The 14,063-nt window shown below is 36.8% G+C and overlaps 1 protein-coding gene and 2 non-coding genes across 4 annotated transcripts; 2 read left to right on the top strand and 1 right to left on the bottom strand.

Annotated features, from left to right (window-relative positions):
* Positions 1 to 1,255: 1,255 nt before the first annotated feature.
* dnajc5b (DnaJ (Hsp40) homolog, subfamily C, member 5 beta) lies at positions 1,256 to 12,015 on the top strand. Of its 2 annotated transcripts, XM_067435651.1 has the most exons (7): positions 1,256 to 1,462; positions 2,125 to 2,217; positions 4,975 to 5,038; positions 5,489 to 5,611; positions 7,252 to 7,465; positions 9,506 to 9,680; positions 11,714 to 12,015. In XM_067435651.1, the coding sequence occupies exons 4-7, from the start codon at positions 5,505 to 5,507 to the stop codon at positions 11,797 to 11,799; spliced, it is 582 nt and encodes a 193-aa protein (XP_067291752.1). In that variant the 5' UTR covers positions 1,256 to 1,462; positions 2,125 to 2,217; positions 4,975 to 5,038; positions 5,489 to 5,504; the 3' UTR covers positions 11,800 to 12,015. The 2 variants fall into 2 exon arrangements, with proteins under 2 accessions (XP_067291752.1, XP_067291751.1); XM_067435650.1 differs by lacking the exons at positions 1,256 to 1,462; positions 2,125 to 2,217 and having other exon boundaries at positions 4,658 to 5,038.
* A 1,436-nt stretch (positions 12,016 to 13,451) lies between these two features.
* trnay-gua (transfer RNA tyrosine (anticodon GUA)) lies at positions 13,452 to 13,537 on the bottom strand. The gene is given in 2 exon segments: positions 13,452 to 13,487; positions 13,501 to 13,537. It is a non-coding gene; the product is annotated as a tRNA-Tyr (tRNA).
* Positions 13,538 to 13,889: 352 nt separating this feature from the next.
* Positions 13,890 to 13,962, top strand: trnaa-agc (transfer RNA alanine (anticodon AGC)). The gene has a single exon. It is a non-coding gene; the product is annotated as a tRNA-Ala (tRNA).
* The last annotated feature ends 101 nt before the right edge of the window (positions 13,963 to 14,063 follow it).

Below are 14,063 nucleotides of genomic sequence, written 5' to 3'. Positions count from 1 at the left end.
CCATGCAGTCCTAATCCGTTTCTAGGCATCCTGAATAAATGGTGCCAAAGCACACAGATTACCAGAGTGCTTTAGCCCAGTGAACTTCTTGGAAATATAATATTAAAAGCACTGAGATTTAAATGATTATTATTTGTCTATAAAAATGCGTTGTTCATAATTATACTGATGGTTATAGTGTGATCTATGTGGTTGCTATAAAGGTCCCAAAAGATGGTTTTCACAGTAATGCAATAGAAGAACCATTTTAGGTTTCCCAAAGTAAACAGTTCTAAAAAAATAACTATTTTTTTTACTCTGAAATTTTTTTAAAAAAAATTTGAATACTCTGAAGAACTTTGAACAGAACCTTGAAAGATTCCATGGATATTAAACATCATGGAACTACTGTTGCCAATATAGAACCTTTATTTTTAAAGTCCTCATGAAATCAAAATTGACCCTGTTTGCTTTGTTAGCACATATTACAGGTTTGTTTGTTATTACGTGTTTGTTTTCAAACCACAAACAAAGATTTGAACGGTTATGAATCAGCGTATTGATTCATGATTCGATACACTGATTCATAACCATTCAAATCTTTATTTGCGGATTGTAAACAAACACGGAAGAGAAGACAATGCTGAATAAAGTCTTAGTTTTTGTTATTTTTGGACAAAAATGTATTTTCAATGCTTCAAGAGATTCTAACTAACCAATTGATGTCACATATGGACTACTTTGATGATGTTTTTATTCCCTTTCTGGAAAGGGACAGTATAGTGTGCATACATTCAATGGAGGAAGAGAAAGCCCTCGGACTAAATATAAAATATCTTAAACTGTGTTCCGAAGATGAGCAGAGGTCCTACGGGTGTCGAACGACATTAGGGAAAGTAATTATTGACAGAATTTTCAGTAAACTAACCCGTTAATCTTTAATCAAAATCTGAGATGTAACTTCCGGTCTGGAAACAGTGTTCCTTCTCAGATGACAGGCAGTTTGACAGCTTAGGTTTGAAAACGTTTAACCACTTCCTTCCAACCGTTAGTCTGCTGGAGAGGAGGAGTGCTGAAGTAAAACCCTGCCCTCTATTCAATATTCCATTTCACCTGGAAATATGTGAAGCGCTGAAGAAAACTCACTTGCTACTTCCGGGTTCACTGGGACTTTAAAGCTGCACTATGTTATTTTTCCGTCTGCTAGAGGGCGCCTATTCAAGACAAAGGCGTAGTTTGATGACAAACTATATTGGGACACGGTCTTCACCTCACAGCCTGTGGAAAAGAATCAGGATAGGACTCATGTTCATTAATGTGATTATTAACATTACTGTAGTATGAAGAAGAGCAGGACAGAGTGTTGTAGGAGCTGAACAAGGCCGCTGGAGCGATTGTTGAGCAACACACGCCTTGCGAGCAACGGACTTTTATTGTGACAGGACGGGACACAGTCGCCAGTGCTATTTCCGCTGTTCATGAGGTAATTCTGCTGTTTATCATATTAGATTTAAATGTGTTTTAAAATTATGTTATGACGTTACTCTGTGCGTTTGCTCAAAGGCTGCTGTGACACTTGTTGCACACTGCTAAGAGTAAAGCGTTTCTGCCAAATAAAACCAAGGGTAACGCAGATATGACACAATTGACAGGCAACTCCCTCAGACGTCCGGGCTCCTTGGTTAAAATAGCAATTTTCTCACAATTTACATATACCGGTAGTTGGAAACATTTGGGATATTGTAAGAACTCAACTGAACAAAATATATAAGACTGGCCTAGTGGGTTTTGGATATTTTACTGCAAAAATACGACATAGAGCCCCTTTAAGAGTGAACATTCAAGTGCTAAAGTGTAAATTTAACAACTTTAGGTCTGTGTCAGGCTTCTATGCAGTTTACATTAAAAAATACAGTGTATAAATATAATCATCATCACACGCATGCGCTGTGTTGCTAAAATGAACAGCATCGGCTGCCGTAAAAAGTGCTGCTCTGGATAGAAGACTGACACAGACAAGACAAAATTGTTGAATAAAGTCGTTATTTTTATTTGTTTTTCGTATAAAATGTATTCTTGTCGTTTCAAAAAAATGAAACCACTGTAGTCACATAGACTATTTTAACAATTTTTACTACCTTTCAGGTTGAAAGTGTTAAGTTGCTGTCTGGAGGTCAGAGTTCTCGGATTTCATCAAAAATACCTTAATGCGTTTCGCAGATTTGTCACGGCATGACGGTGAGTAGGCTATTAATCAGAATTTTAATTTTTGGGTGAATCAATAGGCTAGTTACATCCTTCAATCTTTTAATCTACAGTTTGCTTGAAAGGATTAAACATGGGGACCAGAGTACAAATACAGCACACTTAACAAGATAAGACGTCTGGCATCATCCCATATCTGCCTGTGTAGTTATTAACGGATCTGTTCATTCATTTAGTTTTACAATACCGTTTAATCAGTGTCAAGAACAGCTTCCCGTCCACTACCGGTGGCCCCGCGTGCTGCGCATTTGGGAGTCTCACGTTTCCTGACTGAGGAGCAATCATTTCATTAATGGGTTGTTTCTGAGGCTTAGTTTGCCACAAATGCCATTCCCCAGGCAGACGTTATTTGCAGGAACAGCCTCCCGAGGAGACAATGATGAGGGGTGGCGAGCAGCACACCTGCTTAATTCCCCTTGAGACTCCGTGTATCCACTTGCAATACGACCTGTGCTATGCAGCAGAGTCATCAGGAGATAAACAAGGCCGTCATAATTGATACACTGTTTGACGTCAGTCGGCCTGGTGATTTCCCTCTTGTTTTGACTGCTGGTTTTGCAGGAGGGATTTAGGAATAGGTCTATGTGATTAGTTTTCGATACAAAATGTCTATGCATGATTTAAAAATATCTAGTAATGTGAATATTTTAGCATTTCATGATATTTTAAAAAGAGTGAGTAAAAGCGTGTTATAGGCCTATATAAACTACTCTATACACGTAACTTTTCCCCCCATTAGCCTAACCACTGGTAAGAATAAAATTCGTGCTTGTTTGCCATCTTGTGGTCAAATGCCTACAAGATTTTTTTTGCATTACAACGGGGAAGCAAAAACATGTTTAAAGGGGTGGTTCCATGTTTTTTTTTTTCTAGGCTTGGTTGTGTTTATGGGGCGCAGTATAACATGTCTTAATACTTCTTCTTTTTTAAAATGCAGTATTTTTCTTATATTTGACCTTTATTCCACACCACTGTCTACACTGTCCTTTGAACGGCTCGTTTGCTTCCTGCTTCCATGAGGCCAATCCCTCCGAAAAACGCAATGGTCTTAGACTGGTTAGATGGCCAAATGTAGTTTCATGTAATTTTATTGGCTGAAGTGCCAAGCACAGGTTGTCCAGAAACGCCACGCCCGTTACCATTATGGGCAGAAGTCACATCTGGGGCAGTGATTAGGCTTGTTTGAGATGCGCCTTGCCTCGCCTGAAATAAAGGCCAGACTAGGCAGCTGCAGTGAGGGGAAGAGTGAAAAAAGTGCAGGCAAGACGGACAGTTCTCTCTTCTCGTAGTGAATCAGACACTGCGAGATCAGTTGCGGATATCGCGGGATTCGCACTTGTGCGCTCTGTTGCTGATAAACTGGATGTAATTTAAGTTCTGTTGCTTTTATATGAAAATGTATATTATGAACAAGACACCCAAAGTTTTTGTTATTTATTTCCATTCGAAATACCTGTTTATCAAGCATTTTTACTTTAATTACATACAAGTTTTTATTTATTTTTATAGATATGACAACAATCACATAACCCACAGAGGGATCGCACTGTCCAAGAGTTTGGGAATATTCACACATAGTTTATACTCATAAAAACATGATATCATAGTTTTAAAAACAAACATTTAAAAAAAGAACCATACATCACGGTTGTTTAAACCAATGAGCATTAAGCTATGTCGTCAGCAAGTCGTTTCCCATCATGCTTTAGCTCAGCGCAGTCGTTGGAGAGCATCTCGCACTGATCACCGGTGATCGGTTCTGCGCAGATTTTGCTAATCTGAAACAAGTCTTTTATGTTAATAGCAAGGGTTTATGATGTCACCAACCCAGGAAGAAGCTCGCTGTAGTCCAAACCGGCCGTTTTTGTATAGGCAATAAACTTCCATAACTTTAAAAGACAATATCTCCGTTTGCATTGAACTTTTAGTGTTGTAACTTTGCAGATACTGTTTATGGTCAATCAGCAACATTACACACTGCCTAAAGTTAAAAAAAAGTGAAATCGCATGCAACCACCCCTTTAATTTTTTTTAAAATTATATATATATATATGAAAATGTATTAAAAAAAATTCTTTAAATTATATTTCAATAAATAAATACATATAAAAGTAGAGGAGCCTACAATAGTGAGGAAAAAAGTAATGTAACATAATAGAAACTAAATATTTTTTATTTTATTTTACTATTCACATTTAGGCCTATTAAGGTAATTTAAACAAAAATATTTTGTAGGAATTTCGTGTGGGGTAGGCTTATGCTTATAATTCTGAACATTATTTTTTATAACTTGGGACCAGACTAATTATAAAACTTTTTGGTGGTTTTTGTACGCGCAAAGTAGTTTTGTTTAATGTGCATTTGGACGTCACTGCGTTTGCGTAAAGACGCCGCAAGATGGCGACGTTGCTTCAGAAAGGAAATGCATAAACTCACATTCATGCACCAACACAATGTAAGACTAGCTGAGTCTAGCGTTTAGACATGAAACCTGACCTTTTATTCTCCCGAGTCGTCATCATTCGGGTTTTTAAAAAAAAGTCAATTATGGCATATAGCGTGTGTCCATCCTTAGAAACCAAACATCTTCCATCAAAGGTTTGCACAAGAAACCAGGAACTGAAACCTAATGAACCTTGTTGGTTACCATGTTAAACTGGCCTAAAGTTACCTGAGCTCATGACTAGTTTCATGTATAATTTATCTCCTCGGTAATCTACTTGCCTTCAGAGAAGGAACCGGACTCCATTAGCCTGTCTACCTGCCCTGGAGAAGGTTTGGAGTCTGTTAACAGGTGAGCTAATTATCTTCTTTGGGATTTTGGCCATCATTGCTCCGATTGCCCAATTTTTGCTTCTCACTCTTTTGTAGTCAGCCATTGTAAAGCTCAATAGAGAAATGAAGACTTCAATTTTCAAATTTTTTTTTTTTTTTTTTTAGAATAATTTGATATTCAGTGAAGGCTCATTATGAAAGATTGAATTATTAAGGAGTTGGAGGTTGTTTTGGTCAGGTATATATATTCTCTGCAATAACCTTTCAATAGGTGTATTTTCTTACAAACAGGGATTGCTTGCAAACTTATGTAAACAAAAAGTCAACCAGGTCTGGGTTGTTGTGGAAAGAGTGACGTTGTAAGCCTCAAACCAAATGTCATTTGTATCTTGTTCACCACACAAGAACCAGGCCTGACCTACTGTCTTACACAGTTTATTGATGGTTGATTTGTTCTTTTGATGTTAAGGTAATGGTTTAAGATCATGGCTGAACAAAGGCAACGGGCCCTGTCCACATCAGGAGAGGCTCTGTACCAGGTTCTTGGCCTTGACAAGAACTGCACCCATGACGACATCAAAAGATCCTACAGGTAAGACGTGATTCACACTCCTATTTGTCCTGAGGTGCACTTCCTTTGGCTTCTGGTTACTAGGAAAGAAGTTCAGATACTATCTGTAGAAAGAAGGGGGTGAACGAGGGAGCAAAAGATGGAGAAAGTGCCAAACTGCGACAAGTTCCTCTATAATCTCAGCCGTCAGTTGCAGTGGAGCTGCATGAATATAATATGACTTCCACAAAACTAAAATATTCATTAAGCTGAACAGATGGTATCCTTTATTTTACTGGGATCAGGAATGATGAAAGAATCTCACATATGAGAGCAGGTTCAGGGGTGCATGAAGTGTGTATGTGTATGTGCATGAGTGATTCTGCACTATAACATAGCAGCTTGGAAATGTGCCAGCCTTGCCTTTGGTAGTAATATCTTGCAACTGACATCACAACTTGTAGGTGTCACTTGTTGGTGGAAATAAATCCGCACAAAACGTTATGCTCCAGCAGGGTAAACTGGGGGGGAAATATCTGAAGCATTATTTTTTTTGTCACATAGGAGTGTATATATTTTCTGTGGCTGTAATTTATGCGCAACTTGTGCTTCTGTATCTTGTACACTAAAACATAAAGGCAACAAGTAGGAGAGCTTCATTAGACAAGTGTGTTTCAAACGCCATACTGATGTTCCAACTATTATGGAATCTAATTGCTCTAATTTGCACGTTGTTCAAGGAGGCATTTAAATGGTTAGCATTTTAACAGCACTTGTTTGCTGTTAATGAATATATAATCATCACAACTCTTGCAGACGCCATTGGCTTAATCAAAAATTAACAAGTGAGCGTGCTCACTGAGCGTGCTCTGAAAAATTAAATTTTTTGGTTCAGCAACACACACACAAAAAAAAGACTGTCGTAATGTTTTTAAAATTCAAATTCTTGCTATTTTAAAATGGTATTAATAGATTTATGCTGTCCCCCACGGATTTTACAATATATTATGAATATTTATAGTTTGATATTCGATCATCCACAACCATTTTGAGCTGAAGGATATTGCATTTCACAGCATTATAAAATGTCAAACTCTTGCTTATTGCCGCGGAGACTTTTGAGAAGTGTTGCGAGGAGTTTGGACATGCTGGCATTCATTCAGAGCAGACCTAAACTGAGTCAGAGACAGAGATATTTGCAATGCACTGATGGTTCTAATGGGAAAAATGTCAACCTTGGTGACGTTCTTCTCTTCACCACCCCTTGTGTGCCAAGGAGCTTTTGGAGGCGCTAATGGGGTCTGCGGTCTTGCCGACACACAGTCAGGTCAAGCAGCGTGCGCATGAGACAGCTAGCCGCTAAAGATCACACCCTGCTGAGATCATCAAACAGACAGACAGCACTTTAAACTGGCCACATGTTAATGAGTCTCATCTCCCTGTGTATGAGACCAAATGTAGTTTTGTTTCCTTTTATAAACTTAGGTGAAGATACAGGTATAGGTATATCTCCTGATATTACATTTGTTCTTGACTCTTCTATTATTTACTTTGGAAAAAATCAAGGTTCATTCCCAAAATGTCTATATATGATACTCAGGTCAGTGAAGCTTTTTGAAGTGCATGTTTCAAGAAAAAAATTTCATCATTAAAATGTCCTTGTCCATTTTGTTTTTTTCCAGGAAGCTCGCTTTGAAATATCATCCTGACAAGAACCCAGAGAACCCTGATGCCACTGACAAATTTAAAGAGCTCAACAATGCCCATGCGGTGCTGTCTGACATCACTAAGAGGAACATTTATGACAAGTACGGCTCCCTGGGTCTGTATGTGTCGCAACAGTTCGGGGAGGAGAATGTGAACACGTACTTTATGCTCTCCAGCTGGTGGGCAAAGGTGCAGTATCAGTCTTGTTTCTATAGTATACAGAACAAATGTGCACTTTAAGGAACTATTTTTATGAGCTGACACTTAAAAAAATGATCTTGTTTGTGTAACCTACACAATAAATAATTTTAATTATATATAATGTAAAAACAATAGTATTGGTCATATTAAATATTTTGCAGCTAATTTAGGTAGGGTTTTTGGTTACCTGAAATAATATTTTTACTGTGTATTTTATTGTCTGTTTTACTAGACTAGGACAATGTTATATATTTTGTTGACTTTTGTACTTACACAGCCCTACACTTATGCGGCCTTGTTTCGTTTTGTCATAAAACATGTAATCAGAGAAGAAATGTCATTGCAAGAGGCAGGGGAAGTTATTTTTCTTCCGATTTTCTACAGATTTATATTAAATAGTGCACTATTCTTTGAATTATTTTAATAATAATAAAAGGTATTCACAGTATTCCCTTTTTGCAATTTTTTTATGTTATCCAAAAATTGATAAAATATTTATTTTCCTCAATTCTACAAACAATGCCCCATAATGCCAATGTGAAAGAAGTTTGTTTGAAATCTTTGCAAATGTATTAAAACTAAAAAAGGTAAAAACCACATGTACATAAGTACCGTATTTACAGCCTTTGCCATGACACTCATAATTGATCTCGGGTTCATCCTGCTGATCATCCTTGAGATGTTTATACAACTTGTTTGAAGTCCATCTGTGGGAAATTCAGTTGATTGGACATGATTTGAAAAGGCACACACCCATCTATATAAGGTTCCACAGTTAACGGTACATGTCAGAGCACAAACCAAGCCATAAAGTCCAAGGAATTGTCTGTAGACTTCTGAGACAGGATTGTATCGAGGCACAGATCTGGGGAAGGGTACAGAAAAATGTCTGCAGCATTGAAGGTCCCAATGAGCACAGTGGCCTCCATCATGGAAGAAGTTTGGAACCAACAGGACTCTTCCTGGAGCTGACGGCCTGGACAAACTGAGCGATCAGATCAGGGGGCAAGGGCCTTAATCAGGAAGGTGGTTCAGCAGCAGGAACTGGAAGACTAGTCAGAATTGAGGGAAATTAATGCAGCAATGTACAGCGACATCATTGATGATAACCTGCTCCAGAGCTCACTGGACCTCAGACTGGGGTGAAGGTTCGTCTTCCACTAGGACAATGACCCTAAGCACACAGCCAAGAAGACAAAGGAGTGACTACGGGCAACTCCGTGAATGTCCTTGAGTGACCCGGCATGCGCCCAGACTTGACCGATTGAACATCTCTGGAGAGAACAGAAAATGGCTGTGCACCGACGCTCTCCATCCAACCTGATAGAGCTTGAGAGGTCCTGCAAAGAAGAATGGGAGAAACTGCCCCAAAATAGGTGTGCTAAGCTTGTAGCATCGTACTTAAAAAGACTTGAGGCTGTAATTGGAGCCAAAGATGTTTCAACAAAGTACTGAGCAAAGGTTGTGAATACTTTTTTTTTTCTTGCCCCCCCCCCCCCCCAATTTTATTTATAATACATTTGCAAAGATTTCAAACAAACTTCTTTTACATTGGCATGCACTGTACATATATAGTTAGTATTTATATATAAAGTGTGTGTGTATGTATGTATGTATATGTGTGTGTGTGTATATATATATATATATATAAATATATAATACTACTACTACTACTACTAATAATAATATATATTCATGGTTATATATTATAAGTTATTTCTATTCATAGTTAATTAAATACTGCATAAGTTTATACAAATGCAACTAGTCACTTTAAAGCTATATTTTATGTTACAGTATAATTATAGAAGTGTTTGAGTAATACTACTAAACTACATGTATCTAATGAGCAGTTTAATTAATACATTTTGCTATTATAATAAAATGTATAACTTCATAAATATAACATACTTGTATAACTTTTATTAATGTTATATTATAAAAATATGGAAACTGTAATTTAGATATTTTTAATGCATTTTTATCCAAACTAAACCTAAATCTGATTTTGAACATTTTCATTCATAGGGTCTGTTTGCCATCTGCGGCTTGCTGACAGGTTGCTATTTCTGTTGTTGTCTGTGCTGCTGTTTCAACTGCTGTTGTGGAAAGTGCAAACCGCACACACCTGGAGAAGAGGACACTGAGTGCTACGTCTCTCCTGAAGACTTGGAGGAGCAGATCCGTACGGACAACGAGAGAGGTAAAAGGACATGCGCAAACACTTTAGATGTGCTCTTTAGGTGTTCGCACTCAGTTTCTAAATGCTATACAAGTACAGAACATGCCTCAGTCACTCTACAGCCTGAAAAATGTGGATAAAACGGTTAAAAGGAACAAATCCCATTCTCGATAAAAGCATCATATCATATATTGTCTTAATTGTGAATGTACTGCTGATAGTCTCCAACATTGATTATTCTATGGAATTTAAAAATGGCATTTTAAAAAGCCTTATGACAATTTACTGTTTAAAACAAAGCATAAAATATTTAAACAGAAAAATAGGCTTTGATGTAGCAGTTCACGGCTTATCAGCTGAGGGAAGAGCATTTAATGTAATAAGTCACACTGCTTAAAAATAAATAAAATTGATACTTCTGAGCCAGATGTTTGGATAAAATATGCCGTTTTTCTGCCTGTGAGCTGTAGGAGTTTTTTTTTTTTTTACATCTTGTGCTGTAGTCCCTAACAAAAGTGATAATTGCCGTCTGAGTCATTTCTCAAAGTGTGTTTGCATACTAGTTTTTTATAGCATTTTCAGAATAAAAATAAACAATGTTTTCTTTCCCTGCATTTCAAAGGCAAGATGGTACAGAAAAAAAAGTCTTGTTTTGCTTATATTAGAACTAAATACATCTTCCATGTAAAAAATTTCACTTCCGTTTTAGTCGACTTGCATCCAACTAGAAAAGCTGAGAACACAATATCCTTCTTTTAATAATAAAACAAGTATAGAGTATGGAAGCTTGTTTCCACAATGAAAAAAAAATGAAAAGGGCAATTGCGACTTTTAATCTCACAATTCTGATTTTTAATAAAAAAAGATTATATAAACTCACAAGATATAAAGTTGGAATTGTGTGTGTGTGTGTGTGGGGGGGGGGGGGTAATGAAAGTCAAATAATGTTTTTAAGTTATTTATTTTTTAAAGTTAGAATTGTTAGATAATAAACACAGACATTGCTAGTCCAGAAAAAAGTCAAAATTGCAAGTTTATTTCTCGCATTTCTGACTTTCTATTTCAAAAGAAAGTAAAAAGTCAGAATTCCAAGTTAAAAATTTTGAAATTGTGAAAAATGTCTGCACTGAGATATAATCTGGTGAAAAATATGAAATAGCAGAACTAACGATCAAAATGCAGATAGTATCCTTGTTCTCTACAAAAATTCAGAGATTCACAGTTGTTTTGCAACGTGGGGAATTAGCTCAAATGGTACAGCGCTGGCTTAGCATGAACGTTTCCGAGATTATCTCACAATTCTAAAAAAAAAAAAAAATTATAATAATAATAAAAAAATCCATTTTTGTTTTTCAGTCTCACAATACTGACTATTTTTCACAATTCCAAGTTTATAACTTCCAATTCTAACCTAGGCATGGTTTCACAGACAGGCTTTAGATTAAACCAGGATTAGGCCTTAGTTCAATTAGGACAATTAAGTAACTTTTATAAATGTGCCTTTTTTGTACATTACTGATGTGCATCTCGAGACAATAACACTGACATATTTTAAGTTAATTTCAGTTTTAAAAAAAGCAAAGTTACTTTCTAAAGATACTAAAAACGTTACAAAAAAGTTTCAGTAACTTTACATTTATTTCTTTATCCATTATGAAAACAAGCTTCCATAATAGCCCGTGGATATGGTTTATATTATAGTGCAAAAAAAAAAGTATTCATGCCCTAGTCATATCCTGCTCAAGAAGTCTCTAAAAATCCTCTCGTGGTCTTAGAATCTTATTTCTCAGCATTAGGTAAGCCAGTGGACAGTGGGCTGCCCTTCAAACCAGTGTTACAGAGCCAGCTCAATGAGGTCATAAAAGTGCAGCCAGCAGGGGCAGGCTAACAGCAGATTGCTGGGACGTCCTTGGAGCGTACAAAACACTCTTCATTTCAGCAGGAAGTTCAATTAGGAGTGTGAAATGGCATGACATTAGACAGAGTAACCGCTTATTTATTTCATATTGATGATCTTTTACTGACCTCTTTTACCTGTGATTTTGTTTTTTCAGATGGTGACACTCCGATTGTGCTGCAGCCAACCAATGCTAGTGAGAAGACCCAGCTGATCGGCGATGGACACAGAACATACACCTAAATGCAAACCAGTCATGATAGATACTAGTTTTAAAATTCTTTTTGAACACATTGATGTCTTTTACAATATATTGCTTACTTTAGGACAGAGAAAGTGAAAAATACTCAACTTCTTAAGCTTTGTTCAGACATGCTGTTTGTAAATAACAGATATTATATTATTCTTATGCTTAATGTGCAATTAAACTGGATAATGTGATAAAAGAAATTATGCATGATTTTCCTTTAAATAATAAATGTCTTACAGGTTTTCAAAGTAAGACTGCAGATATCTCTGTACCTTTAACAGCGGTTTTAGTGTTTTATTTGTTCTGTGGTATGTACTTGAATAGTTATGGGATCTTTGTTTCTGAAAATCTGGCACAAAGCCCTTTGGTCTGTTTTTAGACCAATTGAATGAATGTAGCTACAACATCAGGGCATTAACATATGTGTGGGGAAATCGGTTACAGTGGAGGTAAGCAGTCAATTCAAGGTTAAGATACAGACCATTGTGATCAACGTCTGGAAAACAACGTAGCTTGTTGTGCTTACATTTACAGCTATCGGAAGCAGGCGGCACTCCTCAGAAAAACGGTAATTAGGTAGGCTACACAGGTGATATTATCCATTTAATGATTTTTAAATATGGTATTTAAGACTATATTGTGTGTGTGTGTGTATTTAAGACTTCCAGGATTAGAATGAGAGCTTGTGCTCAGGATGACGGGTATAAGAACTTGATTTGGCTTTTACAGCAGAAGTATTATACTATGCTAAAGTCCTAGGCCACCCTGATAATATGTATTAAAGCAGTTTCTCTGTAAATATGATGATGCAATTTGTTAGCACTATAACATTTAAGTCCTAAATACCACATTTAAAGCTGCAGTCTGTTGGTTTTGCCTCTGTCGCCATCTCTGTTTGAACCTTGCAATTGCAGTTATTTGCGGAGTTATCATTTGTACGTGAGTTGTGTATCGGCGGTAGGCGGTACCTCAGCGCAGATGAATAATTTTTTAGAAGTATGGGCCTAGTTGTCAGTGACCACCGCATCGGCGGTGTGGATAATGTAACTTAAGAATAACAGGTTCTGTATCTTGGAGAGTATATCCGAAATAAGAATTTTGACGAGAAAGTGTCGTCTGAACAAGTAAGTGACATATCTGGCACTTCTGAGGAACTTGAGTTAGAGTAATGATAATTTCGGGTAGTGTGTAACTTAGTTATGTGCTTTATCTAATGTTAAAAGCATGTAACGTTAAGTTAATGTGGCTTTGAATATAATGTTTTAACTTACTCCCAGGCATCTTTGTAACTTGAATCACCTCAGATCTTAAAAATTAAACAAATGGAAACAAGATCGTTAAAACTGAGAAAAAAATAGTATATTCTATGACAAAGATTATTTTAGTAATTCAGTGTGATTTTTTTAGTAATGTTTAAATAGTGTAATATTTGTACATTTTATTATGTAAGCTTTTTTTTTCCATCTCCTTGCGCGCATAGCTTGCGCGTGCCGTCAAGAAGATTAATCTCGCGTGCACTTGCAGCGAGAGCCCGCCCACACGCTGTTCTGATTGGCTGGTTTGTTTCATGTCGCTAATCTAATCGCGTGTTGTTAGGACACGGTGTAACTATTAAAAAAAACATATGTTGTTATCAAAACTTATTTCCTTCGAGCCGGATTCGAACCAGCGACCTAAGGATTACAGTGTGTCCTCTACAGTCCTCCGCTCTACCAACTGAGCTATCGAAGGAACCTATTCTTCTCCTGTCGATCTGACGGTTTTACAGGGTAACGTTAAAAACACGTTCTAAATAACAGTATTTACACATATTCTGCAAATAAGACCTCCAGCTATGATACGTTTACTCAATTGTATATTTCTGTAAAATATACCCAGGAAATGATGCCATTACTTTTACAATGTGTAATTTCTGGACTAAAAACGGGGTAGATTATATTCAACAGATGATTTTCGTTAGACATTGCCAATTTACGACTCATCGCTTTATCTAACAAAATTGAAAAACAATACAAATAATGTAATCAAATGCTCAACACGAGCCCAAAAATATTTTTTGTAGAGATGCTATGCTATGCAACATGGGGAATTAGCTCAAATGGTAGAGCGCTCGCTTAGCATGCGAGAGGTAGCGGGATCGATGCCCGCATTCTCCAAAGCTTTTTTTCTTTTCTTGTCTTTTTCTTTCTTTTTACTTTCTTTTTTACAGCCTTGCCATTATTATATTCTTATATCCTCTTACCGGTATTTTATATAA

The sequence above is a fragment of the Pseudorasbora parva genome, chromosome 24 (assembly GCF_024679245.1).
Source record: "Pseudorasbora parva isolate DD20220531a chromosome 24, ASM2467924v1, whole genome shotgun sequence".
In the NCBI taxonomy this organism is placed as follows: domain Eukaryota; kingdom Metazoa; phylum Chordata; class Actinopteri; order Cypriniformes; family Gobionidae; genus Pseudorasbora; species Pseudorasbora parva.
Note: the sequence above shows the minus strand (reverse complement) of the source record. Positions and strands in the feature narration are given on the sequence as shown.

Coding starts and splice junctions, on each gene's coding strand:
- dnajc5b (XM_067435651.1), top strand. CDS start 5,505: ATGGCTGAACAAAGGCAACGGGCCCTGTCCACATCAGGAGAGGCTCTG. Junction 5,612..7,251: donor GACATCAAAAGATCCTACAG/GTAAGACGTGAT, acceptor GTTTTTTTCCAG/GAAGCTCGCTTTGAAATATC. Junction 9,681..11,713: donor CCGTACGGACAACGAGAGAG/GTAAAAGGACAT, acceptor TTGTTTTTTCAG/ATGGTGACACTCCGATTGTG.